Source organism: Typha angustifolia, chromosome 6 (genome assembly GCF_048772165.1).
Source record: "Typha angustifolia cultivar Huaian chromosome 6, ASM4877216v1, whole genome shotgun sequence".
In the NCBI taxonomy this organism is placed as follows: Eukaryota; Viridiplantae; Streptophyta; class Magnoliopsida; order Poales; family Typhaceae; genus Typha; species Typha angustifolia.
In genome coordinates this window covers 6,122,216-6,146,345 of record NC_133244.1, presented here as the reverse complement: position 1 = coordinate 6,146,345, position 24,130 = coordinate 6,122,216, and the positions used below count along the sequence as shown (strand labels likewise).

The 24,130-nt window shown below is 36.2% G+C and overlaps 3 protein-coding genes across 6 annotated transcripts; 2 read left to right on the top strand and 1 right to left on the bottom strand.

The window, feature by feature from the left end:
• LOC140761256 (GATA transcription factor 15-like) lies at window positions 1-1,245 on the top strand. Its single transcript, XM_073098518.1, has 3 exons — window positions 1-379; window positions 465-578; window positions 676-1,245. Exons 1-3 carry the CDS (start codon window positions 359-361, stop codon window positions 958-960), a joined length of 420 nt encoding a protein of 139 aa, XP_072954619.1. The 5' UTR covers window positions 1-358; the 3' UTR covers window positions 961-1,245.
• A 4,439-nt stretch (window positions 1,246-5,684) lies between these two features.
• Window positions 5,685-13,145, top strand: LOC140761207 (probable ethylene response sensor 1). The gene is made up of 6 exons (XM_073098449.1): window positions 5,685-5,840; window positions 6,370-7,332; window positions 11,461-11,829; window positions 11,916-12,182; window positions 12,346-12,473; window positions 12,635-13,145. Exons 2-6 carry the CDS (start codon window positions 6,430-6,432, stop codon window positions 12,870-12,872), a joined length of 1,905 nt encoding a protein of 634 aa, XP_072954550.1. The 5' UTR covers window positions 5,685-5,840; window positions 6,370-6,429; the 3' UTR covers window positions 12,873-13,145.
• Window positions 13,146-14,963: 1,818 nt separating this feature from the next.
• Window positions 14,964-19,812, bottom strand: LOC140760750 (uncharacterized). Of its 4 annotated transcripts, none has more exons than XM_073097742.1 (8): window positions 19,510-19,812; window positions 19,294-19,364; window positions 19,148-19,209; window positions 18,108-18,240; window positions 17,517-17,588; window positions 16,435-16,515; window positions 15,576-15,637; window positions 14,964-15,479 (listed from the first exon to the last, which is right to left on the bottom strand). In XM_073097742.1, the coding sequence occupies exons 1-7, from the start codon at window positions 19,759-19,761 to the stop codon at window positions 15,622-15,624; spliced, it is 687 nt and encodes a 228-aa protein (XP_072953843.1). In that variant the 5' UTR covers window positions 19,762-19,812; the 3' UTR covers window positions 14,964-15,479; window positions 15,576-15,621. The 4 variants fall into 4 exon arrangements, with proteins under 4 accessions (XP_072953843.1, XP_072953844.1, XP_072953841.1 ...); XM_073097743.1 differs by having other exon boundaries at window positions 19,148-19,187; window positions 19,302-19,364; XM_073097740.1 differs by having other exon boundaries at window positions 14,965-15,479; window positions 19,302-19,364.
• Between the last annotated feature and the right edge of the window lie 4,318 nt (window positions 19,813-24,130).

Genomic DNA, 24,130 nt, shown 5'->3' with positions numbered 1-24,130 from the left:
GTTCCCTTAGTCCCTCTCGCCTTATATCACTTCGTAGCATCCTTTCCCTCCACACTTTTCTCTTTCCCTCCGCCTCCACTCTTTCTAATCTCCTTCCAGCCTCCAAAACTTTACATCTATCCCCCCCTCTGCTTCTCTAAGCTCTTTCTTAGGAGAAAGAGAGAGGTTTGGATCGGCTGCTGTAATTCCCTCGTCGGATCTCATTGATTTGATCACTTTCCTTTGCTCCGAAGTACACCGTCAACAGTTGTTGGTTTCCTCTTCCTCGGCCGAAGGAGAAGGAAACCGGAGATTGTATTGGTTCTCTACTATTTCAGCTGGGTGATTGGATCGCCAAGGTGGGATTTTGAAGGCGGCGATGGATTTATCCGACGAAAAAGTGAGTTGGGTCGATCTCTGTTCATTTGATCTCGTTCGATTCGAGTAGTTCGTTAACTGAGATCGTTTGCTCTGTTTTGCTTCAGGGATCGGGATCGATAGATCGGAGCAGGATAGAGTGCGGGGAAGAGCGACGGAGCTGCGCTGATTGCCACACGACGACGACTCCTCTATGGAGAGGCGGCCCGTCGGGCCCAAAGGTGCGTATCAATCGAGTTACAGATGGATTTTCTCTTTTGCGTCGCCGTTTCTTTCGCTGGTTTCGATCTGATTTGGTTGTGCTTCCGTGAACCGCAGTCGCTTTGCAACGCGTGTGGGATCCGGTACCGGAAGAAGAGGAGGGAAGCTCTCGGGTTGGAAGAAGGAGGCGAAGGGAAGGAGGAGAAGCGAGAAGAGATGGGTGGTGTGGAGAAGTTTGGGGTTCCTCTTAAGCTTAAGATGCTAGGATTTGGAAGGGAAGTGGCGTTCAAGCAGAGATCTATGATTCAAAAGGGGAGGAGGAGGAGGATAAGGAGGATGGGGGAGGAGGAACAAGCTGCCGTGTTGCTCATGGCTTTGTCCTCTGGATTCCTGCATGCTTGATCGAGTTCATTAGCTCTTCAAATTTCAAAAAAAAAGAACAAGACTTCATTTTTTTCTTCAGGAGAACGGAGATTAAGAGGAAAAAAAAGAAGAAGAGTTTTTAGCTTTACTGGCACTTGTTTTGTGCTTCATTACTTGTCTCTCTCTAGATTCTCTTTCCTTTTCTCTAATTATGGGGTGGTGATCATATATGAACAACTACTTTGTCTGTCTGGTGCCATAATCTTATACTTATTACCGAATGTATATAAGTATCATCCTGGTACTCCACCTGGATTCACTTTCTCTATTCGAGTTCTCATTCAGAGAACTTGGTTTGCATAATAATTTGCAGCAATACTTTCGCCATGATTGCTGAACCTAAATGTCAATGAGTACATTATGAGAGGGGATTGGAAGAAGTAAGGGAGACCCAAAAGAAAAGGTTGGTAGTTGTGGATTTAGCTAGCCGTTGGGTTATAAAGTGATGAACTGTTTTCAGGACCACTTTGCCACTCTCATCATTTTACCATGGAAATGATCTCAATTCTGTGCACTATGAGAACGTCATTGTTACTATGGCTGATCCTATATGACATAATAATGATAACTTTATCTTTGTCAAAAGAATTCTAATGGATTTTTAAAAGAAGTTTGAACTATTCCATCTATCTCATACCTAGAGTACCTTGATTTGATTTGATTTTATTTTTAATAGCACTTTGTCCAATTAATTAATTTGGTGCTCGAGCTCGTCTTCAATTAAGTTGGATTCTGGATTGAGTTTAAAATTTTTCTTAAATAAGTGTGGTAATTAAGTATTAGATTAAGGTAAAATCACATTCTCTTCTCTCTCTTTTTTCCCCCCTAATCTATCTAAATTCACAATCAAATGCCTAACTTTTTAGAAGCTCATTTAAGGTTCCCTAATTTAGTTTAGAATATGAGAGTAATTAGTACTCTCAATCCAAGTGGACTAATAAGTGAAGAACTATTTATGGAGATACTTTTGCCACCAGATATGACAGGCTATTCGAATAAAAGCAAACTTTGAATGGAATGCTTGCTATCGTTATCCGAATAAAAACTTTCTAGCCTAAGAATCCCGATAACAGTAGGGATTAGTCGTTCTTCTCAGAGAGATAGATGTATCGGACTTGGATAAAAGAACTTGGATAACTTTTTCCTTATCGATCCAACTGTGTTTTAAGGAATCTCATCATTTAAACTCTTATTTTTAACTTAAACTTTAAATTTACTTAAAAGTATTAAAGTCATTTTACCTCTATAATTTATTTAACTTATTTATATGGTAAATGACTGTTAAATACAATTAGAAGTAAAAGCAAAATAGAGGAGTGAAATGATAAAATATCTATATATAATAGGGTGTGAATAATAATAAGACAAAAGGATAGATTGATAAGGAAGAGTCCTCAAGGTTGTAATATCTTTTTTAATCTTTGCATAAATTAAATAAAATAAATGTAATAGTATATTAGAATATAAAATATAAAATTATTGTTATTTACCAACTTAAATTTTTAGAGTAGTATCACTGGTTTTGAATCTATTAGGTTCATATATATATATATATATATATATATGTTTATTTATTTAAGTGAAGTCCATCTAATTCTGAAGCAAAGAAGATTGCTAAAATATAAAATATAAAAATAGTAATGTTCTCCAAGATTATTTCTTTATCAAAATCAAAGAGAGAATAAAATAGAAAAATACATATAAAAGTACTATGCTTGGTAGAAAAAAAAAGAAAACTAAAGATGAAAGCCCCTACCTTCATTTAATCTCCTAACTTTTATTTTATTTTTCTATTTTTGTTGTTTATTTAAGTGTTGGCGTTCAGAGACAGAGCATCAATGGATTAGAGCGTGCGTGACTATGATCGCTTTTATGGTGCGACCTATAAGAATTAGAGCGTGCGCGAATGACCATGATCACCCTTATGGTGCAATCTATGAGGTGACATGCATCGTATGATATTGATATTTGTTTTAACCATAATTTAGAAGATGAATGCCTATTGTGAATACTCAACAACATGTAAAAAGAATTAGAAATATAAAGCCAAGGAAACACAACCATAAGAATTTTACTGAAAACCTTTTATGTAAAAATCAGAGATCTTTTTCTATAGGAATAAATCAACTACTAATAACATTACAAATATAAGAACAACTTACTAAATATCGGTTGAATTCTACAACTATTTTGTTAGAACCTACGATGAATTGCTTCAATTAGTATATTAATCATATATTATTGATCCTTGAGATTATATGTCCTATCTCAGTAGCTCTGAGATAATAATTCGCTCAGAATCTCGTCTCTTCAATATTCTATCAACTCGGAGAACACTTCAACAAATCTCCTTAGGATTCAAAAACTTATAGTCTCTTAGTATTGACCAACGACTTAGGATTGTTTGGTTTATACAGGCGTAGAGAAAAAGACTAAAAATTCACTTTAACTCAAAGCTACTCTTACGCAGAATGATCGTTTCAGCACCTAATAATTTTCTTACGTACTACTTCAAATGTTACGAAATCGTTGGAACATTCAAACACCGTTTCAATAATTCTTTATAATAAATATTCTCTTATAAAATATTCTAAATACATCCAAATAAAAATCTTCCATATATAAATTGCCGAATCCTCCTGCACAGCATCAAATAAATAAAAATCCATGGGCTATTCTTGATGCATGCATCACTCTCTCACTCACTCTCTCACTCTCTCACTCTCTCACTCACTCTCTCACTCTCACTGTCACACTCACCCTAAGTCGAACTCCCACAATAAAATGGTTGACTAGTATGAGAAGAGTAACCTTACGGGAAGGGTGGACAAATGGAGGAGTAGTTGAATTGGGTCCCAAAAGACTGTTCATATTATGTACGTGTCCTTTTTTAGGCCCCAAAGTCGGTGCCGTATCAAAGCCAGAACAAATAGGTCCTGCCGTGTTCAATGAACCCAGCCCACGAAGCATCTGACCTACTTACTAATCTCAACCCCACTAGTGAATAATAAGATTAGATTTACCTTATGTACTTATGATTAAAATAAAATTATTATAATTTTTATCCTTAATATAACAAAGAAAATTTGCATATAGCACCATGCATTTTAGCGAAATTATAATTTATACTTATATTTTTACTATTTGAAAATCGAACACTATGATTTAGTGGATATGTGTGGGCTTAGATTTGAACTAACACCTTTTGTGTAGATGAGAATATTCGTCAAATTATTTTTTAAGAAAATAATTAAAATACTCTTAGTATATGGTAGGAAAGTATAATTTAGCTAAGTGCATTTTTATAAATTATTTAGTATATTTAACTTAACTTGAAAATTTAGTTAAGTTTAACTAACGGATCTTAACTGCAGGGTATTTTCTGCACATATTTACTAAATGATAGAGCTTGATTTATAAATAGTAAAAATACAGTGTAAATCATAATTTCGTTAAAATATAGGGTATTATATGCAAATTTATTTTAACAAATTTTTAAATCACTCAAATTACCATTCTCTCAAAGAGTCGGTTAGTATTACAAATGAATTAATTAAAAAAAATTTATATTAAAAGATAAGATAATTTTATGCATAAATACAGTGATATAATATGAGTTATGTTTCGAGATTTATTAGTAAAATATTTGTGCTACCAATTCCATGTTTTTAAGTTCCATATCTCACTAAACAAAAATAGAAGAATTTATGTAGAAAATGTAAGATATTTTAGATGATGTAGGATTAGGGGTGAAAATGGAACGTATACGGATCGGATAGTGCTCAATTTATATCCGGATCCGTATTTTTAGTTCGGATATGGATTCAGATACGGATATTGGACGGATAGAAAAATTTAAAACCATATCCTAACTAAACGGATACAGATAATTTTTGGATAAATAATCGGATATTAATTAAATTTAAAATAATTATAATATTTTATTTAAATATAATTAATATAAAATTATTAAGAGTTTTACAATAATAAATTTCTTTGTACGTCAAATATATAAAATTAGAGAAATTAATCTCTATAAATAATATATAACGTATTATTAGTAATAATATTAATATTTACTATTTAAATAAGCAAACTAAAAATTATAAATCATTTAAAAAAATATGCGGGTAAATGGATATCCGATATCCGTATCCGAATCCGAAAAATATATCCAACCCGTATCCGAATCCGTATCTGAATTTTTTTCAAAAATTCTATCCGTATCCGATTCCGAATCTAAATCGGATAGAAATTTTTTATCCGAATCTGATCCGAACCTGATCGGATAGTGGGTTGGGTCGGAGTTAATCCAACCCGTTTTCTCCCCTATGCAGGATGCATGGAGTACTGAATAAATCATTAAAAAGAATTAAGTTAGAAAAAAGGAGCAGGGGACTAGAAACCAAAAAAAAACTAAAGAGATCTTATCTTCAAGAACAAGAATCCTAAGAGATAACCTTCAAACTTAGGGATAATATATTCTGTTCCTCTCTCAACTTGGCTCTCAAGTTTGTTAATTAAGAGTACAAATAATTGCATTTAAAATAATTGTTATATTAATTTTTCTCTCTCTTTTTTTTTAATATAAAATAAATGTAAGATAATCTCTAAAAAGATCTAATATTAATCACGTGAAAGTCGTATATTTATTCCTCTATTTTCTAGTTAGGCCCCTGGATACTCCACTAATTATACTTTCTCCTCCTATAAAGCGGCGCATCGACGCCCACGTCCCGACCGTGAGGCGGAAGCAAAGCAAAACTCTCATCTGTGCTCACTCTCTCTCTCTAAAATTCTACTCTTTGCTCGAGAAGAAGACGAGAAGGAGAGATCGAGCTACTCGTTACGTGATCTAGGTAGAGATCGCATCCTTTTGAGCTCCTTCTTTCTTTTTCTTTTTTTTTTTGGATTAATTTTATGCTTCATCTCGTTTTCTAACCGTTTTTTTCCGTCCGATTTGATGCTAAATTAATTTACGCTGTGGGTTTGATTGTTTTCGCGGTTTTGTTGTTCTTGTTTTGGGAATTAGGTGTTTTTTTTAACGATTTTGACTTAATTTGACCTGATTTTGATCGTTCTTTTTTTTTTTTTCCTTCTTGGGATGGAGATTTATTTATGTTGGGAAATGTTGATCGAGCTTCGGTTTTGGGAAGAGTGGGGAATTTCCTCTAGGGTTTGAGCTTCTTTTGCGTGGGGTTAAGGCATTTGAGATAATAGTAGGCGTTGTAGGTGGCATAGAAAGTTCTTTGTGTTCACTAGACATGTCAAAGATCCATCTAAAAACAAAAATTTGTTCTTTTTAAGTATTGCTTGTTTGCTATTTCCAGATAAGAAATTGGAATAGATGGATGTTGTTTTTCAGTTCTGACTGGTTAAAAAAAACAGGTCTTCTTTTCCTCTCAAGAAATGTAGCGAAAAGATTGTGGCTGCTGCGGTTGCTGGAAGATGGAGGCATGCGACTGCATCGAGCCACAGTGGCCTGCAGATGAGCTCTTAGTGAAGTATCAGTACATATCCGACTTCTTCATTGCTCTCGCCTACTTCTCCATCCCTTTGGAGCTCATTTATTTCGTGAAGAAGTCTTCATTTTTCCCTTATAGATGGGTGCTGATACAGTTTGGTGCTTTCATTGTTCTTTGCGGAGCAACCCACTTGATAAATTTGTGGACGTTCACCAGTCACTCAAAAGCCCTTGCATTGGTGATGACGGCAGCAAAAATTTCGACTGCTGTTGTCTCATGTGCAACGGCCTTGATGCTCGTTCATATAATTCCTGATTTGCTAAGTGTGAAGATAAGGGAGTTGATCCTGAGGAATAAGGCAGAGCAACTTGATAGGGAAAAGGGCCTGATACTCACGCAGGAGGAGACTGGAAGGCATGTTCGCATGCTCACACATGAAATCAGAAGTACTCTTGATAGACATACTATATTGATGACTACTCTTGTTGAGCTAGGACGAACTCTGGATTTGGCAGAATGCGCGATATGGATGCCATCACGTACTGGTTTGAACCTTCAACTTTCTCACACTCTTCACCATCCATTGCCTGTTGGATCTGTGTCTATCAACCTTCCTATAGTCACTCAATTATTTAACAGTGACCGGGCAATAAGAATCCCACATACATGCCCATTAGCTAGGATCCGACCCCATATGGGTAGATATGTGCCTCCTGAGGTGGTTGCTGTCCGTGTTCCGCTGTTGCATCTTTCAAATTTCCAGATAAATGATTGGCCTGAGTTCTCCACGAGGAGCTATGCTGTGATGGTTTTGATGCTTCCGTCAGATAGTGCTCGCAAGTGGCATGCCTATGAATTGGAGCTTGTTGATGTTGTCGTTGATCAGGTAAGAGTTTTAAGATAACGAGTCAACTGAGGGTAATTTTTCTGTGTTATTACATGCTAATGTGCTAGTAATCTGCAGAAAATTGCATTTTGTCACCCTTTCTCTTGTTCAATTTCCCTCATTTTTCTGTCTATAGTTAATCGATAGTTTTAAAATTTATCTTAATTACATTAATTATCAGTACTGCAGTCCAGATATGGACCAACATTATCTGTGGGCACTTATCTTAATTGAGGGCCGTCTAAGTGAAAGCTTTCTTAGTTGATCGTTATTTAGAGTTTCATTTCATTCTTTGCTTATTTTTGCCTTAAAGCAACTCCCTTCTCAGAACTTAGTACCTTTTTCCTTCCATGGATTCTTGCCATGGTTAGAGTAGAGTTTGGCTTTTGTATCATCATGAACTTCATCAAATGAGACGGATGATTAACCTTGCTATCCTACTAGACTCATGGTTACATCCTTGATATCTGATACGATCACTTCAACATAATTGTGATCACAACAAGGACCAACTCTAAACAGATCTAGAATCGGAATTTTGGAAGACGATGCCAACTGATCTAACTGTCCAAAAGGCTTGAAACTTTAGTGCGTTGTACCCCTGGAAGTCAAGAATCTAGCGCAACTAGAATCATGATAATTGGAGGTGTAGATCAGAATTGTTGGGGAAATACTGATTGGGGGTCAGTAGGTGGTCGATGGACATGGAAGGTGGAAGATGGAATAATAGTGAGGGTTAGGGTTTAGAAAGGTGGTGATAGCAATGATACTGGGGATAAAACCTAAAACTAGATGAAGGGGAAGATAGACCGATCCTTAATAAGCAAGGGGCACTATCAGATTGAAGGAGGAAGGAGACGACGTCCAATAATGACTGTCGTCAAAAGGAGATAGTAGTAGGAGAAAGAGAGAGAGAAGGGAGAGATAGGAAGGAAAATGTCAAAAATCTTCGATAGCTTTAATGAAATCATCTTCCACATATTTAGAGGCTAATCTAACAAACAAAACAAACAAGAAATAACCCTAATATAATCTATCCTTGCTGTGGGGCGCTCAAACGGATAAAACAGGCCCTCAGAATTTTTGAATGCTATGTAGACATTTGATCATGACGTTCGAAAGGGTCTTTTGGCATTCGAACGTCACAGCCAGAATTTCTTATTCTTCGAAAACAAAAATAATTAAGCTCGAGATAACAATGTCCAACTCTAGTTAGTTCTTAACGTTGTGCCATCGCCTATCGTAACGTGAAAACCCACCATCGGCTCCACATTTAGTTCAATCTTCATCTAGGAAGTTATGAGTGCTCCTCGTGTCAATTAAAATGTTAACTGCTGTTTGTTTAATCATACCTTCCTACCATAACGTCTTAGGCCCCACCATGCTCGAGTATGCATGTAGCGAAATTTCAGCGGCCATGTCTCTATCATTCTCCATCTCGACTACCATAAGCTCTTGTGGTTACTCCTTGGGACTTGCAACAACAAAGTCCTCTTCATCTTTTAGACCGTTGAGAAGGAGAATCGCGCCCATAGATCGTGTGTACCGATGACCAGACATGTATTTCTTGTTGGTTATAAAGTGAGCCCGATCTTTTGAGCCAGTCGATCGTTTAGGAAGTTGTGCATACTCCTCGTGTCAATGAGAATATGCATTATATGCTTCCTAATGATGCTGTCCACCTGTAAGGTCGTCGACGGTGTTGCGACTCCTGAGTAGGCATGTAATGAGATGCTTGCTCGTACATCCTCCAAGTCTAATTCCTTGGTCTTCAGATGCTACTCATTCTTGTGCTGGTCGCCAACGGCTACGTCATCCTTGCACACGTCCTCCTTGACCTCACCATCGATAAGCATCACTGAATCGGTCTGCCGCGTGCAATGGTGCTTTGGGGTGAACTTCTTGTCGCATATGAAGCACAATGCTCCTTCGAGGTGGAAGAATGCGAGAATCTTTTGGTCATCATCCATGTCTTGGAAGATGAAAAATTGTTCGATATGGTATAGCCAATCAATCAGATCTCTATCTTAAAAAAATTGGAAACTCCAATTGAACGATGCACTTGCGGATGCTTGTATCACGGTTAGGGTCGAATATTGCTCTAGTCCTAATCGAAGGTAGGTATTCTTCTAGCCATACATAATTCCTTCGACGTCTTCCATCAACTTCTCGATCTTAATCTTTATCCCTATCAATCTAGGGATTATCATCATCTTCGTCTGAAAACTGGTGGGACCATCATGGTGGGTCTCTCTCCGACGCCTTGACTTGGGTGTGGTCTCTCTCTCTCTCTCTCTTGCCCTTGGTCAACCGGTGGGACCATCATGGGGCTCGAACACTTGAACCATCATGGGGTACCTCTTATCCTTGGACCGCCCTTCTCAGATCGCTCGAAACAAACCGGCTTTTCATTGTGTGATCATTTAACTCAAGGTTTCAATGGTTTGAGTGAGGATAATGAAGGTCTGTCTCAAAGCTTCAATGGATCTTGATAACATCTCTATGTTTGGATCTGTGGAAGGTAAAGGAGGCAGCGCTGTGTGTTGTCCTCTTGCCCTTGGGTGCCTACGCATGGAGGGGTAGTGTTCCTCCCTCTCTCGCGCATGGATGTCTTTCCTTCTCTTCTTCGTGCCTCCATGGATATAGTGGTTGATATCATTGCAGATACACATTGAGGAAAGTTAGCTTTGATGCCACTTATTACAATCACCCTTGAGGAAGATGTTTGTCGATCCGAGTTGCTATTTTGGACAGAACTAAATATAAAACTTTTGAAGGTAGTAGAGATCGATCTAATTCTTGGAATGATTTGAAATTCAGATATGTTGTTTCTCTAGAAGTCAAGAGTCTTATGCAACTGGAATCTCATTAACCGGGTTGGTAGATCAAAAGTTATGATTGATATACTAACCAAATGTCAGAATATGGCAGGATGGAAGTGAATGATGAAAGTTGGTGATGTGGTTAGGGTTAAGATTATGAAAGTGGATAATGACTATGGAGGATAGGGATAGTACCTTGAATAAGACGAAGAGGGAGAATGGAGCTTCTAGATATGGCTGGTCGCTGGTGTGAGGAGGGAGAAGCGATGGAAGATTAATTTTGGCCCTAGAAGGAAGCTCGAGATGGATAGTGAGGGGAGGAAGGAGAAGGGAGAAGGTTGGCTCAAGTATAAATGGAAAATAAAAGTGGTTGCTATCCCACATATTTGGAGGTGCAATCATCCAAAAATTATAAACAAACCCCAATACGAAACAACTTAACCGACGGATATTCAAATGCCCCTCGTCTACGTTCGAATGGCCAAAAACAATGCTCTATATGTGCGAATGGCCAAAAACATCAATAATATTCGATAGTTTTAATGAGGCTGTCTTCTACATATGTAGAGTTTAATCGAACAACCAAAGCAAACAAAAATAACTCTAATACAATCCATCGCCGTCGTGGGGCATTTGAACGGCCTCGTGTAGCTGTTTGAACAATCAAAGCAGGCTCTCAGAATTTTCGAATGCTATGCAAACGTTCGAATGCCATGGCCAGAATACTTTATTCTTCAAAATTAAAAAAAAGATTCAGCTCGAGACAAATAAGGTCTAACCCTAGGCATATCAACAACTTTTTTTCGGGCCCATTTTTCTTCTTGTATTTTCTACTTTCGATTATTTATCTTTTGGGTCAATGCTATTGAGAATGATCTGTATTTGGTTTCTGGATGGCCCTTGTCAACATGTCTATTTCTGCACTCCGTACAGTGCAGGAAACATGAGGAGTTTGTAATTTGTCGATGCATATTGCTTCACATTGACTTCAGCACCTATTCATGCAGTATTCCTCCATATTGAAAAAAAAGAGAGAATCATGCTCCACAAACTCCGCTGACATAAGTCTAATATTCACATGTTCTAAACTTCTAATACTCAAGTAAATATTGCGCAACAATGGAAGAGGACATAAGTTTGACATGTGGACTTACTTTCGTACTTTATGAGTAGCATTTCTTTAATTAATAGTGTAGTTGATTTTCTTGCTTTTTCTTCACTGGGAATTCCTTACTCCATGTTTTTGTCACTTCTATTTGATATTGGAAGTCCAATAACTATATGATAAAGTCCACATAATTTTCAGGTAGCGGTTGCACTTTCTCATGCTGCCATTCTGGAAGAGTCTATGCGTGCCCGTGATTTACTTATGGAGCAAAATGTTGCTCTTGATTTAGCTCGTCGCGAGGCAGAAATGGCTATTCGTGCTCGCAATGATTTTCTTGCTGTCATGAACCATGAAATGCAGACTCCAATGCATGCAATTACTGCTTTATCGTCGCTGCTGTTGGAATCTGAACTTACTGCAGAACAGCGGTTGATGGTAGAAACAGTATTAAAGAGCAGCAAACTTCTTGCTACTCTCATCAATGATGTCTTAGATCTTTCTAAGCTTGAGGATGGTAGTCTCCAGCTAGAGATGGGAGCTTTTAATCTGCATGCTGTTTTCAGAGAGGTGGGTGATCTGTTGTTGTTATTCTTGTTGATCAAGTATTTCTTGGCATTATCTTTTAGTTGATTGATTTGTTTTTCACCTTGTAGGTTATCAATTTGATTAAACCAATAGCAACTGTAAAAAAGCTATCAGTGACGGGGACATTGGCACCAGATTTGCCGCTATGTGCCGTTGGTGATGAAAAACGGCTTATGCAAACCATTATAAATGTTGCTAGTAATGCAGTTAAATTTTCAAAGGAGGGTCACATATCAATTAGGGCTTCTGTTGCCTACCCAGATTCTTTAAGAGATCCTCGAGCACCTGAATTCCATCCAATTTCTAGTGATGGGCACTTCTACTTACATGTGCAGGTCTGTCAATGTAATAGCATACTGGTACCTCACCTTAGATCCATGCTTGATAATTCTTTGATGATTTGATCATAAACTCTGCTATGGACACACATCTTACCTAGTAGCTGCTTTTTAAAAGGAAAGTTTGAAGTTCTCACAAAATAAGTTGTAACTTCTACAGGTAAAAGACACTGGCTGTGGTATAAGTCCTCAGGATCTACCACACGTCTTCACAAAATTTGCGCAATCTCAAAATGGAGCAAACAACGGTTATAGTGGCAGTGGACTTGGACTTGCTATCTCTAAGAGGTATAGACAGAAAACCTTCTTACTATTGGTTTTGCAAAATATGTTTTACCCTGCAGTGCTTGCTATAGGTTTCTCTGACTTGTTGAACAAATTTGATGGACAGTCCATCTTGTTGCAATATTTCTCACAGCGCTTTCACTTATTTCTAATGGTACAATCAGGTTTGTTGGTCTCATGGGAGGACATATCTGGCTTGAAAGTGAAGGTATAGGAAAGGGTTGTACTACTACATTCATAGTAAAACTCGGGGTCTGTGATAATCAAAGTGGGCATCTTCAGCAAACTTTGCCACCCACCAAGTTGCATCATCGAGAAGCAGAGTCTGCTGATTATATTGCACTACTAAAGAATGAGAACGGCCTGCCTCCTCCTAAGCTTCGTTACCAAAGAAGCCTGTAGAAGCAATGGCGGAGTGGTTTTTTCACTTTCTCTTAGGTGATGCATGCACTCGAGACAGCGGATGGTTTGAAATATGTAGTGCTGTGTCAAACTTGGTGAAATTTGACATGATCTAATCTGCATTATGCTTTGGAGGCTGGGGAGTTACAGAGTCAGTCGTGATAGATTCAGTGTTTCGGGCATCATAGAAGAATATCAGAAGAATCAGGTATTTGCTAATGTAATAAACTCAGCTTTGATAATCAAAGAAATTATTATCATTATTGATATCAATTTATATATACATATATATAAATTACACGAATGAAACACAAAATGAGCAAGTAGCATCACCAGTCAACAAGAGTTTACTTTTTTGTCAATAATATTTACTGGAAATAAGGTTCCCAAATTTGTTCCTTATTTAAGGATGGAAGGTTGTTGGTAATTTGTGCATTCTTAAAAAGTCTTTTTCTTCCCCGCTAGGAGAGATTGCAATAGAGTGATCACCAAGCCAGTCTGGTTGGAAGCATCTTTAAGGATAGTTTGTGCATTTCTAACGAACTGGTTGCAAATCATTTCATCTGTTTAATTTATGCACTCAATTATTTCAATGTAAACAATATCCTTCTGCTGGATGGAGTTCTATAGGCCAATATAAGGTATCTTACAACTTAAAGGACTCATCATCAACGATGGCTGTGCTATGCCGTGCCACCATCGGCACGCCTCAACACGCCCCGCTGTGTCAATGGTACACCCCTAGCACTCAATTATGTACTCAATCATTTCAATGTAAATAATATCCTTCTGCTGGATGGAGTTCTATAGGCCAATATAAGGTATCTTACAACTTAAAGGACTCACCATCAATGATGGCCGTGCCAGTGGCACGTGCCACCATCGGCACAACACGTGCTGAGCGGCACGCCTCAACATGTCCGGCCGTGCCAGTGGTACACCCCTACGTACCAATGGCACGCCCCTATGTGCTACTAGCACATATTTAAAATATTTTTAATAAACTTTTTAGGATATTTAAAGATATTTTTTGGTCTTCGATATGTCAATTTTTAATTTTTAGTTTAAATATATATATATATATATATAAAAGTTTAAAGTTTAGATTATAATGTTTTATCTTTAGATTATTTGTAAATAACATATTTATTAAAGATAAAGTAATAGTTAAATATAAATATTATTCAACACATACTATGATTGAAGACATTCATTAAAACTAATATTAATGGTTGAACAGTTCATAATATAATTGAACACATAATATTAATCAATAATAGTTTAATAATTAAAATTAATATCTAGCTGAACATAAAATGATGAAAAGAATCAAATAGTTTATTTGTCGGCATAAGAATAACACAAGAATGTTGTAGTAAATACTGTCAATATTTTTCAAAACTCATTCACTAATAGTATTGCTCGTTGTAACATTTTACATAACCTTCATACAAATAGAAATTTTATAATTCTTCTATGATATGATATGATATGAATATTGAACATGCATGGAAATGAACGGCACCGACACAGGCACAGACACATCATAAGCATATATAGATAGTAGATATAGAGTATAATAATGATATTTTAGCTCTGGTGGGTGTGATTGATATAATGATAATTATGATAAACTCATATCATTCTGTGAGTGCACCTTTCCTAATGTCCTGCTAACTACAAACTTAAGTCCTCTATAAAAAGAATATCTCTCTGAGAATGTTGTGTAATAGGGACGTATATCTCATCTCTATTATCATCGTCGTCAGAATGAGTTTCGTTATTATCACGATCACTATCACCATTATCATTATTATCATTTCTAGTCTCATTATCATTAATTTTATCTAAGCTTTCTAAATAATCAATTGATCAGTTGATTTGATAATGACTGATGAAAATAGAAAAAAAATTTAAAAAATAACTCTATATGGAATAATGACTAGCACTGGCACGACTGTGTGCCATTCGACACAACTCAGCACAGGTCGACACGGGGGTGTGCCATTGGCACACTCCATGCCAAGTGCCGTACCAGTCCATGTTCACCATATCATGTGGAAAAACTCAGATAAATTCAAGTAGATTCCAAAGCCCAAGCAAGATGATGGCAATTTATTGTAAAGAATTTTTTTCTTTCCTTCTTTTTCCAACTATGATACAAAGGTAGGTCACCTGATTCATCTCAAAAAGAGGTAACACAATATGTATAATCTCAACACACATAAAGGAAGCCTACACCAAAAGAGAGATTAAGGGTGAAAAAGGGTCCAAGAGTGTAAATCACATTATGGATCCATATTAACGGGATACCACAATGGTGTATACACTTCTCTTCTGCTGAGATAATTGCTATCTTTCTGCCAAATGTGACCAAAGAACGTTTGTTACAAAGGTAGTTTTAGCTTGACCAAGCAGAGCTCTGGCCAGAGAGGAATCACACTGTGAGAGACGCTAATGGATGTGAACGAGAAACAAATATTGAAATTTCTTATAATCATCGTAAGAAAAAGATGGTGCTTAATGTTATGTATCTTGTCTCAGCTAAGACCCCAGTTACGGCATTGACAGTGAACTTTGGCAAGGTAAGCCATGTAATCATCTGACCTGAATCACAAGAAAAGTTACAATTATAGGCAAATAAAATACTTGATTATGAAATACAAACTATTCTGACGGATTCGGAGAAAAACAAAGTGTAACCTTGATCCATATGGTGTCTTGCATGCTTCAACAATGTGGACTTTCGCTAAGTCCATTTCATTCTGCATGAAAAAAAGAAAAAAGGTATTTTCAGCTGTTATCATCTTGCTGCAGACTATAATATAGTATGCCGTTGTAAGTTGTAACATCATAGTTACAAAATATGAGACCAATACTTTAGGAAGATAATTTTTAATTCGATTATATTTTACTAGGAAGTCCTCTTCTATGAGGTGAATTTACAGACTGAAACCCAAGCAGTTTCAGCCTGTCTTGAAAAGATCACAAATGTGCTTGCAAGGTGACATTGATTTATAAAAGGCATGCTAAGGGGGAAATCTAGTATAAATATATGCCTTAAGAGTCAGCTAGTGGGATAGTACTCAGTTGGTTAAAGAAATTCATGTTGTATAAATGTTTTAGTTCAAATTTTAGTGATATCGGTATATAACGGAACACCATTAGATTCTTACTTCTCTCTTAAAAAAAAATAAATATATATCATAGAGTCAATATGAACATCTCGTAAGGCTGATGATTAGTTTTGAAATCTAGTCAGCATTAATTTTCTCGATGCTGAGTCAACTTGCAAGGTTCACCTTGGAGAGCATAAAACTAACAGAATGACAAAAAAAAGGTTTAGACTATTCAAAGTAAGATTCTAAATTAGCATATTTATCCATATACAAATTACATTATGCAGCAGGATGACAGAACCAAGATTTACATTTTTATACTATCCAAGTAGGTATGTTGGTTATCTAACAAAGCACATGAATTCATATGAAATAACATTATGGCAAGCACAAAATTAAAGAACGACCAATATCTCAACGATATATTTATAAATTTCACAAACCTGGGATTCGTAATAAAGACCAGCATATAAAGATGCATAGAAGTATTCATGCTCCTGACCACCTGAAAATGCTGAAACAAGCTAAAGAAAAGCAAATGCATGATCAGATGAACGGTTATAAGAATAAGAAAATGATAAACTAAAATACCATACAGAAATGCTGGCATCATGCAGTATTCCAAGTTGCCCAATTCTTACTACTAATTCAAAAATCAAACGTAATGATGTATGATGTACTCCATCAATTTAAGGAAGACAGATTTAGGTGCAATTCTGATCCAATGTATCTTCATAGATTTGGCAAGAACATATCTGGACTGACCTGAATAAGTTTGCATCTCACATTCAATTTTCTCAATCTATCAGGTTCATTATTAAGTTCTAGTATAAGAATGTACATATTAGATCCAATCCATGAGAAAGGAGATCTCATAGTGTAGAGCAAAAGACTAGTACAAATTTAACCACATAAATTACGATGAAGGAGATAAACATGGGTGACTAGTAAATGATAAGCTTTCTTGACATTGTAAATGATGTGATAAATAAACAGAGATGCTGTTAGGTCTTATATAATATAACATTAAGTTAACCAATAAAATTGGAATAAAAGACAGTAAATTATAATGTTAGTACCTGCAAACTAAGTTTACACTAGTAGGTTATGTGGTTTTAAAAGAAATTTGTCAGGATAAACACACTAAAACATAATGTTTCTTAATAGGAAATTTGACCTTTTTACTCAATCAAAGTGATGACATTTTTGTTACTTAAAATTCATAGAAGATAAGAAAATCTCTGCAATTTTCCTATTAATTTGAAATCCTTTCTCAATTAAACCTTCTACAGCTCCAGATTATTCTGTCTTTATTTCATTCATAGAAAAGAAGATTTAATTATGAATCTTGGTACTCAATCAACCTGGCCAAATTTAATGGACCTCATGGGTATAACTGGTCTCCTGCACAACATAACTGTTTCTTATAGGAAAAAGAGAGTAAGAGGTTGAACAAAAAGTTTCCACCAAAGAAATAATAATCTATGGAAATGAATTCATTAAAAATAAAAGATCCCTTAGTTACCTTTTCTGGGTCCCCAGCATCCCTAAACATAATATAGGCTTCACGCATGACAGGCCGTGAGTCTCGACCAACCTGAAAAATAAGTGTAGGTTGGTTATGAGAAATGAACAATTTTCCATTATGTTGCTGCTACTTTCACATATATTTCTATTTCTCATACTTCAGTTTATATATATATATATATATATATTGTTTTTTTGATGCCTTATTCTCAACTCACTTGCCATGTTCAGATGAATCTAGCATGTAAACTTACTGCGACCAAAAAATTAGAAACAATGAGGTACATATGAAAATACAACTTCTATGAATGAGATTTACTCAACAAAATTAAAGTGAGCTTTTTACAGACGCAAAAGATCATGTTTTCTTGCTTTGTGCTTTAGATGATCTTAATATCTCTAGTTGAAACTAGTGGCATCTCAGTTGTTGGTCAATAATTGCAACGTAAAGGAACATGCACACATATTTGTAAACAAAAATAACATAAATAAGATTGATCTTCACATAAATATGTAAACAAAACCACATGAATAGGATTGATCTTAGTCCCTGCAAGGGAATGCACCAAATTTGAGTTCAAGAACTCACCTCCAAGAAACGCTTCCTAGCTTCTTCAACCCCATGCATTTGAGCTTCACATAGAAAGCACCATATAGACTCTTCAGTGTCATTTGGGTTGGCTGCAACATCCAACCTGAACTGCTCTGCCCCTTCTTCAAATCTACACCATTCAGCCAGAGTAAAAGAGTTCAGAAAAGGTAACTCCCAATCTACAGGATTGCTATCTAGTTGACATGTTTATAATTTATGAGAACAATCAATCATTTAGACAAGTCATTTTTTGAGTTTATTATGGTTCAATTTCTCAACCTTCCTATTTCTGAAATCAATGTTTTCCTTTTTCATCAGAAAACACAGATTTTTTGACCGATCTACTACTCCTATCCAAATTTATCACAATTCTACTATAGTTTACAAATTATTTACCAACAGCATTACAGTTCCTGTCACATAAGCATAAATTGCTCTCACAGAAACTATTTGTAAATTCCTCTCTCCGTCGATCTCCATTACTTTAGGACAACTCATTCTTTAGGCAAGATTCTCTTCTAAGATATATTATTATATAAATCATTGTCTCAAGAACAACGATTTACCTCACTAATGTTGTGCTTACACGACAATAATTATAGTAGTTTGGGAAATAGTTTGGAAACTGTAGTAGAACTTCAAAAATTAATTAAACAGGAATAGTGATTCAAAACATCCTACATTACTTCTGGAGAGGGGATGAATAACTTAGGAATTCAAAATTACATTTTTGAACCTGACAGAAAATTTCTCCATTTGATTCCACTCTGTTTTATTTGTAGGTTAAAGTTCCAACTTACTTAAATAGTTAAATTATGCACAGAAAGGGACATAGATCTGTAAGACATCAGGAGTTCCAAAATTCCTATTTGAACCAGAGGAAATATCCTTTGTATGATTCTGTTCCAACAACTAAGTTAACAAACCCAAGATGCTTGGTGCTTAATATAGTTTACCCTTTCCTTATCATCTACTCATGTCCATGTAATTACAACTTAAGAGGCACAAACTTAGGGTAAAGAAAGAGATGGACATACCTATCCAAATAGTAGAGAGACAACCCTCTCTGCCAAAGATCTTGAACAGGTCTCGTCCAGAACTAATCCGCATCAGTTTATCACAACAAGAGAGCCAAATGATGCATCAAAATAAAGGGGGAAAAAAGAGGAAGAATCACACATACTCACATGCCTTCTGCCGAGGATCCAACTCAATGGCTCGGTCGAACTCAACCAACGACTCACCTACATCTCCCTAAACCCACCACCCAAAACAACTGCCCCATTATATCAAAGCAATACGTAAAGAGAATTTTGTATATAACACACTACATCGAATAGTGAAGACAGGGCGTTCTAAGGAAAAGGAAAGGAGTGGTGAGCGATTAGAAGGAAGATACCTTCTTGAAGAGCTGCATGCCCCGGCGGATGGCGAGCGCGGCGTCGCGGGCGGCGTTGCCGCCGCCGGTGAATGCGTCCCAGATGGCCGACGCCGACGTCAAGAAGATGCGGCGGCGGAGCGGAAGGGAAGGGTTCAGAGCCTCGGCGTTAGGGAAGGAGAGGGAGAGCGGTTTGGAAATGGCGGGAAATTTGGGTCGATGGGGAGAAGTGGCGGGAAATGGGAGAGAGAGGAGAGAGGTTGAAGAAGCCATTGGAATTTGGAAGGAGCACCGCCTCTCTCTCTCTCTCTCTCTCTCTCTCCTTCCTTTTTTTTCCGATTATTTAATAACGTAAACAAGTGAAGAGATGAAGAGGTATTGAGATAAGAGTGTGGAAGTAGATTGTCTGCAGCCTCGATTGCATGAAATTTCTACAACTGGGTGGCAGCACTTGATTGGGTGTTCTAAATAATAGGGAAAAAGGAGGTGTTTACTGCTTACAGACGGTTAATGGCAGTTATGAATAGCTTATAATATAAGATGTTATTTGCAAATTTGCCTTTTTTTTTTAAATTAGGTTTTATATAATTTAGACTCTTACAAAAAAATCATTCCATAAGTTAAATTTAACTAATCTCTATTAAACTTGAGCTTAATTTAGCAAAGAATTATTTAGCTTACCTTTGTATAAATTGTTTAAAATGGTTCTAAATCAACATAATAGTTTTTTATGAGAGAGAAATGTGAACTTAATGATGGTGCCCTAGTTAAATCAATACGGCTGGTATTTAAATTCGAGAACACTCATACAACATAAGTCTCTTTGACCGTCTGAGCACTATGTTATTAATATCAAAGTATAAGAAAATAAAAATCTTATGCTTTAAACTTCAAGAATGAAAGGTATTTAAGTTATTTATTTGATTTGTTAAATTTGACAATCATATGTTAGGAATGTTCTGTGAATGTTTCGTGAAAAACTAATCACAGTAGTAACTTTGAAAGAGTTAGAAAGTTTAAGTAATAGTTATGATATTTTATAGAATGTAACGACAATTATGATATTTGAAAAGTTTATAGTGGCAATTGTTATTTAACCTTTCTTCATTTACTGTTTTGGTCGTGAAAAAGAGAGGGTGATACTCATAATATTTATTGAATAATTAGCACCATATATGGAAACAGTAAACTAAACTTGAGATAGTCAAGATGAGATAACCCTTATCTTTGTTTTTTAATAGTCAAGATGACTATAGAAGCATTTGAATGGCCATTTCATTGGACATTAAGAACTGCCATCCAATCCTCAATGGTTACTTTGCTGGCATAGCAGTAGCATTTAGTTCTTAATACCAAGTAAAATGTTCAAGGGGATCTTTTCTCAGCATCTTCTCTAGCTTTTAATTTTTCTTGAGAATATGCGAGGGATATTTGGGATCAAAATTAAACTATGTTAATCCTAGAATTTTCTATATAATTGCAGATTCTGATTTGAGAACAAGTGTTCAGTTTTTTTTTGGCCTCGGTCTCATCTCTCCTTCCATTCTCTTTTCTCTCTTATTTACTTCATTCCTTTTGTTGCTGTATGTTTCTACCTCATATTTGATCAGCCAAAGTTCTTTGCCTAATAGGTGAGATTGTTTCTTTCTATTCTCTAAGAGCTAGCCGCTAAATCCATGTAATATCTTGAGCAATTTTCTTGCCCAAATTATCAAATATGTACTTGCAAAAAGTTGGCAAAGTGTATGATCTCAAAATGTTTCTCATGTGTATATATCTGCTAGTAATTTCATCAAAAGGATGTATGTTTCTTCTTTCTTGTTGTCGATTTCTTTTTAGGAAGCTTTGTTTTTTGCTCAATTAACTGACCTAAGACATTAATCTGGGAGATTAGATAGACTGAAACAAAACGAAGAGTAATTCAAGACAACGAGAGCACATTCAAGAGAAGTCTCTCATTATGGGTATTGCTTCAGGTTGCATAACTAATCGGCTTCAAATTGAGAGTTGAGAGGAGGGAAGAGATTTTATATTCTTATTCAGAGTAAGCAATTCTGATTGCTGTCTGAAGATTTTTTAACAAGTCTAGTTCATTCTGTCAGAGTGGTCTAACTGTCAGAATAGTGGGATATCACAAAGTAGTGGAGTTGCATTCAATTATTGACAAAAGTATAAGTATAGATGGTCAGCAGCATCAGTGGAAAATTGTTGGAAGAGAAGAGATCAATGTTGACAGTTCACCTTAATTGCTAGGGAAAACCAATAGAGAAATCTTTCGGAAAAAATAAACGGTTACTTTGTGAAATGGCGCAAGAAAGTCGATATAATGTTTGCATCTTGGCCATTTGCTGGCCTGGTGTTTCGCGAATACGGTTAAGCTAACAAGTTGCGGTATAGTTTTACATCTTTCTCTCTGAAATATTCATGAATTTTATAAGAAAATTTGGGTAAAAGGTCTCTAATATTTCAGAACTCTCCTTTGTCAGCTTTTGGTCTCTGATTGTATCTAGATCCGTGTTTGTCCATATAAATTTCAGCTTCATAGCAAGGTCAACTGCTCGAAACAGACTAATTGTAACATCATCATGAAGCTTCTTCTATTCCTGGATGAGCTAATGATAGCGAAGTCAACCTTATTATATAGCCTTATTTTGCCGCCCTTGTTAACCGATCGAAACATTTAAACAACAAAAAAACACCAAAGAACAAATTGCATAGGAGGAAACAAAGGGTGGAAATAAAAATGTGATCCTTATAATCTCTTCTATATCTGCTCAAAAACTAGAAAGGGTTGACTTCAGCTTATCCAGCCCATGTAATGATGGGTCAGATGCAAGAAGTCAATCAAGACCTACAAGAATGTCAAGAGAAAAAGGAAAAGGAAATAAAGAGAATGGAGTAAATCAGAAATGTTTGATGCAAATTGCACTTGCACATCAATTAGATTTGGATAGAAAGTTAGAAACCATCAAAAATTGGATCAGAGTAGTACAAAGTCATCAATATCAGAGTAGTACAGAGATGCTCATCTTTAGTGCCTAATCTATATTAAAATTGTGCTGAACCTTGAGAAGAGTTGTGTACAACTACTTAACGACTCTGCTAACATGTTTAAATAGTTGCTTGCCTCCAAAATAATGCTTGTCAACAAACTGATTGCCAATTCTTTACTTCTTTTGTTCAACCATAATCTAAATCTATCCTTAGTTGTAATGCTAATCCAAAGTCATACCTATTTTGTCCCTTGTATTGATTGAGACCAGCTTATTCAGATTGCTGATTTTATTCTTTATGCTGTCGGTGTATCCACCACCATATATAAATAAGAATCCTGGAATAAAATTGTACTAGAAGGTCTCAATATAAAATTCATAATCCAATCTCAAGAAACACCAATTAGATTTTAGGTTTCTGCTATTACCTGCAGCAAAAACTTAAGCTTAAGAACCATGGCCTTCCCATCCTTCTTAGTGTACTGCCTAAGCGCCATCGTCGTTGTTATTGCTGCAATCCTCATCCTCCTTGGTTTTTATCATCTTATCATCTTAATAGACAATATTGCTGCACAAACTTCATCCAATGACACAAATGCTACCGCCATGCCTATCGCTCCTTCAGCAACTTCGCAACGCAATATAGGTCTTGATCAGAAGATCCTCGCATCTCTTCCAGTGTTCTTTATGTCCTCTTCAGGCGAAGAGAAGATTGAATGTGCTGTTTGCCTCACTGAGTTGAAGGACAATGATAAGGGTCTTCTCCTCCCGAGGTGTGGCCATAAGTTCCACGCAGAGTGCATCGATGTGTGGTTTCGATCAAGAATTACCTGTCCTCTCTGCCGCTCCGTTGTAGAAGCTGAATCACCTAATCCATCTGCATAAGCGTTTCATTCTTGTGACTCAGGCTCCGTTCGACAGTAATCAAATGTGTATATTCTTACATTTCTTTGATAGCAGAGGTTCTTACATCATAACTTTTTGAGAAAATGATATGTTCTTCAGAGTTTTGCTCTAGTTAGAAGAAAATTCAGGTGATGGATTGTTTTACTCTTATGAAATTGATTTGTATGACTTCTAGTTAGCTTGAAATTAGATTTCTCCTGATCAAACTAGCACTCCAACCTGCATCAGAATGATCCACGTGAAATATTATGCGAAAACTACATATGAACTGGCAGCAGATCCTCTGAAGCACATAAGATCAACTTGCATTATAACATTTCCAGCTCACTGCCTCTTCTGCTCAATACAACATGATGAACTTAAACTAAAATGTGAGTTGGCGAGATGTATACAGACGTACCCTCATTTCGATAGGATGCATGGCACCTTTGGAGTGCGAAATCCAACAATAAAGACACTGTTCTTCCTTCTACCATCATATCAAGATGTGGCCATTTCAACCTTGGTTGTTAATCATGGAAACAGGATTCCTTCACTTAATTTGCAGTAAGTTTGTGGCCACAAATCTCCATACTGCAAGTTTTCAGTTGTGAATTTCTATACATTGTTCATGTAATTAAGACAGAGTCATCTCATACTACCAATCCACATACTCACTCTCGTTCCCATCCTTCTCCTTTTAAATGCTTCATATCTTCAGCATCATATCTTTATTGTGTGAATTTATTATTTCTTCACCATTG

Excerpts from the sequence above, each read along its gene's own strand:
- LOC140761207 (XM_073098449.1), top strand. The coding sequence starts at position 6,430 with ATGGAGGCATGCGACTGCATCGAGCCACAGTGGCCTGCAGATGAGCTC. Across the intron at positions 7,333-11,460 it reads TTGATGTTGTCGTTGATCAG|GTAGCGGTTGCACTTTCTCA; the intron begins GTAAGAGTTTTA and ends CATAATTTTCAG. Across the intron at positions 11,830-11,915 it reads TGCATGCTGTTTTCAGAGAG|GTTATCAATTTGATTAAACC; the intron begins GTGGGTGATCTG and ends TTCACCTTGTAG.
- LOC140761256 (XM_073098518.1), top strand. The coding sequence starts at position 359 with ATGGATTTATCCGACGAAAAA. Across the intron at positions 380-464 it reads TGGATTTATCCGACGAAAAA|GGATCGGGATCGATAGATCG; the intron begins GTGAGTTGGGTC and ends GTTTTGCTTCAG. Across the intron at positions 579-675 it reads GCGGCCCGTCGGGCCCAAAG|TCGCTTTGCAACGCGTGTGG; the intron begins GTGCGTATCAAT and ends CGTGAACCGCAG.
- LOC140760750 (XM_073097740.1), bottom strand. The coding sequence starts at position 19,761 with ATGGCTTCTTCAACCTCTCTCCTCTCTCTCCCATTTCCCGCCACTTCT. Across the intron at positions 17,589-18,107 it reads CTAGGAAGCGTTTCTTGGAG|GTTGGTCGAGACTCACGGCC; the intron begins GTGAGTTCTTGA and ends CTTATTTTTCAG. Across the intron at positions 16,516-17,516 it reads ATGCTGGGGACCCAGAAAAG|CTTGTTTCAGCATTTTCAGG; the intron begins GTAACTAAGGGA and ends GCTTTTCTTTAG.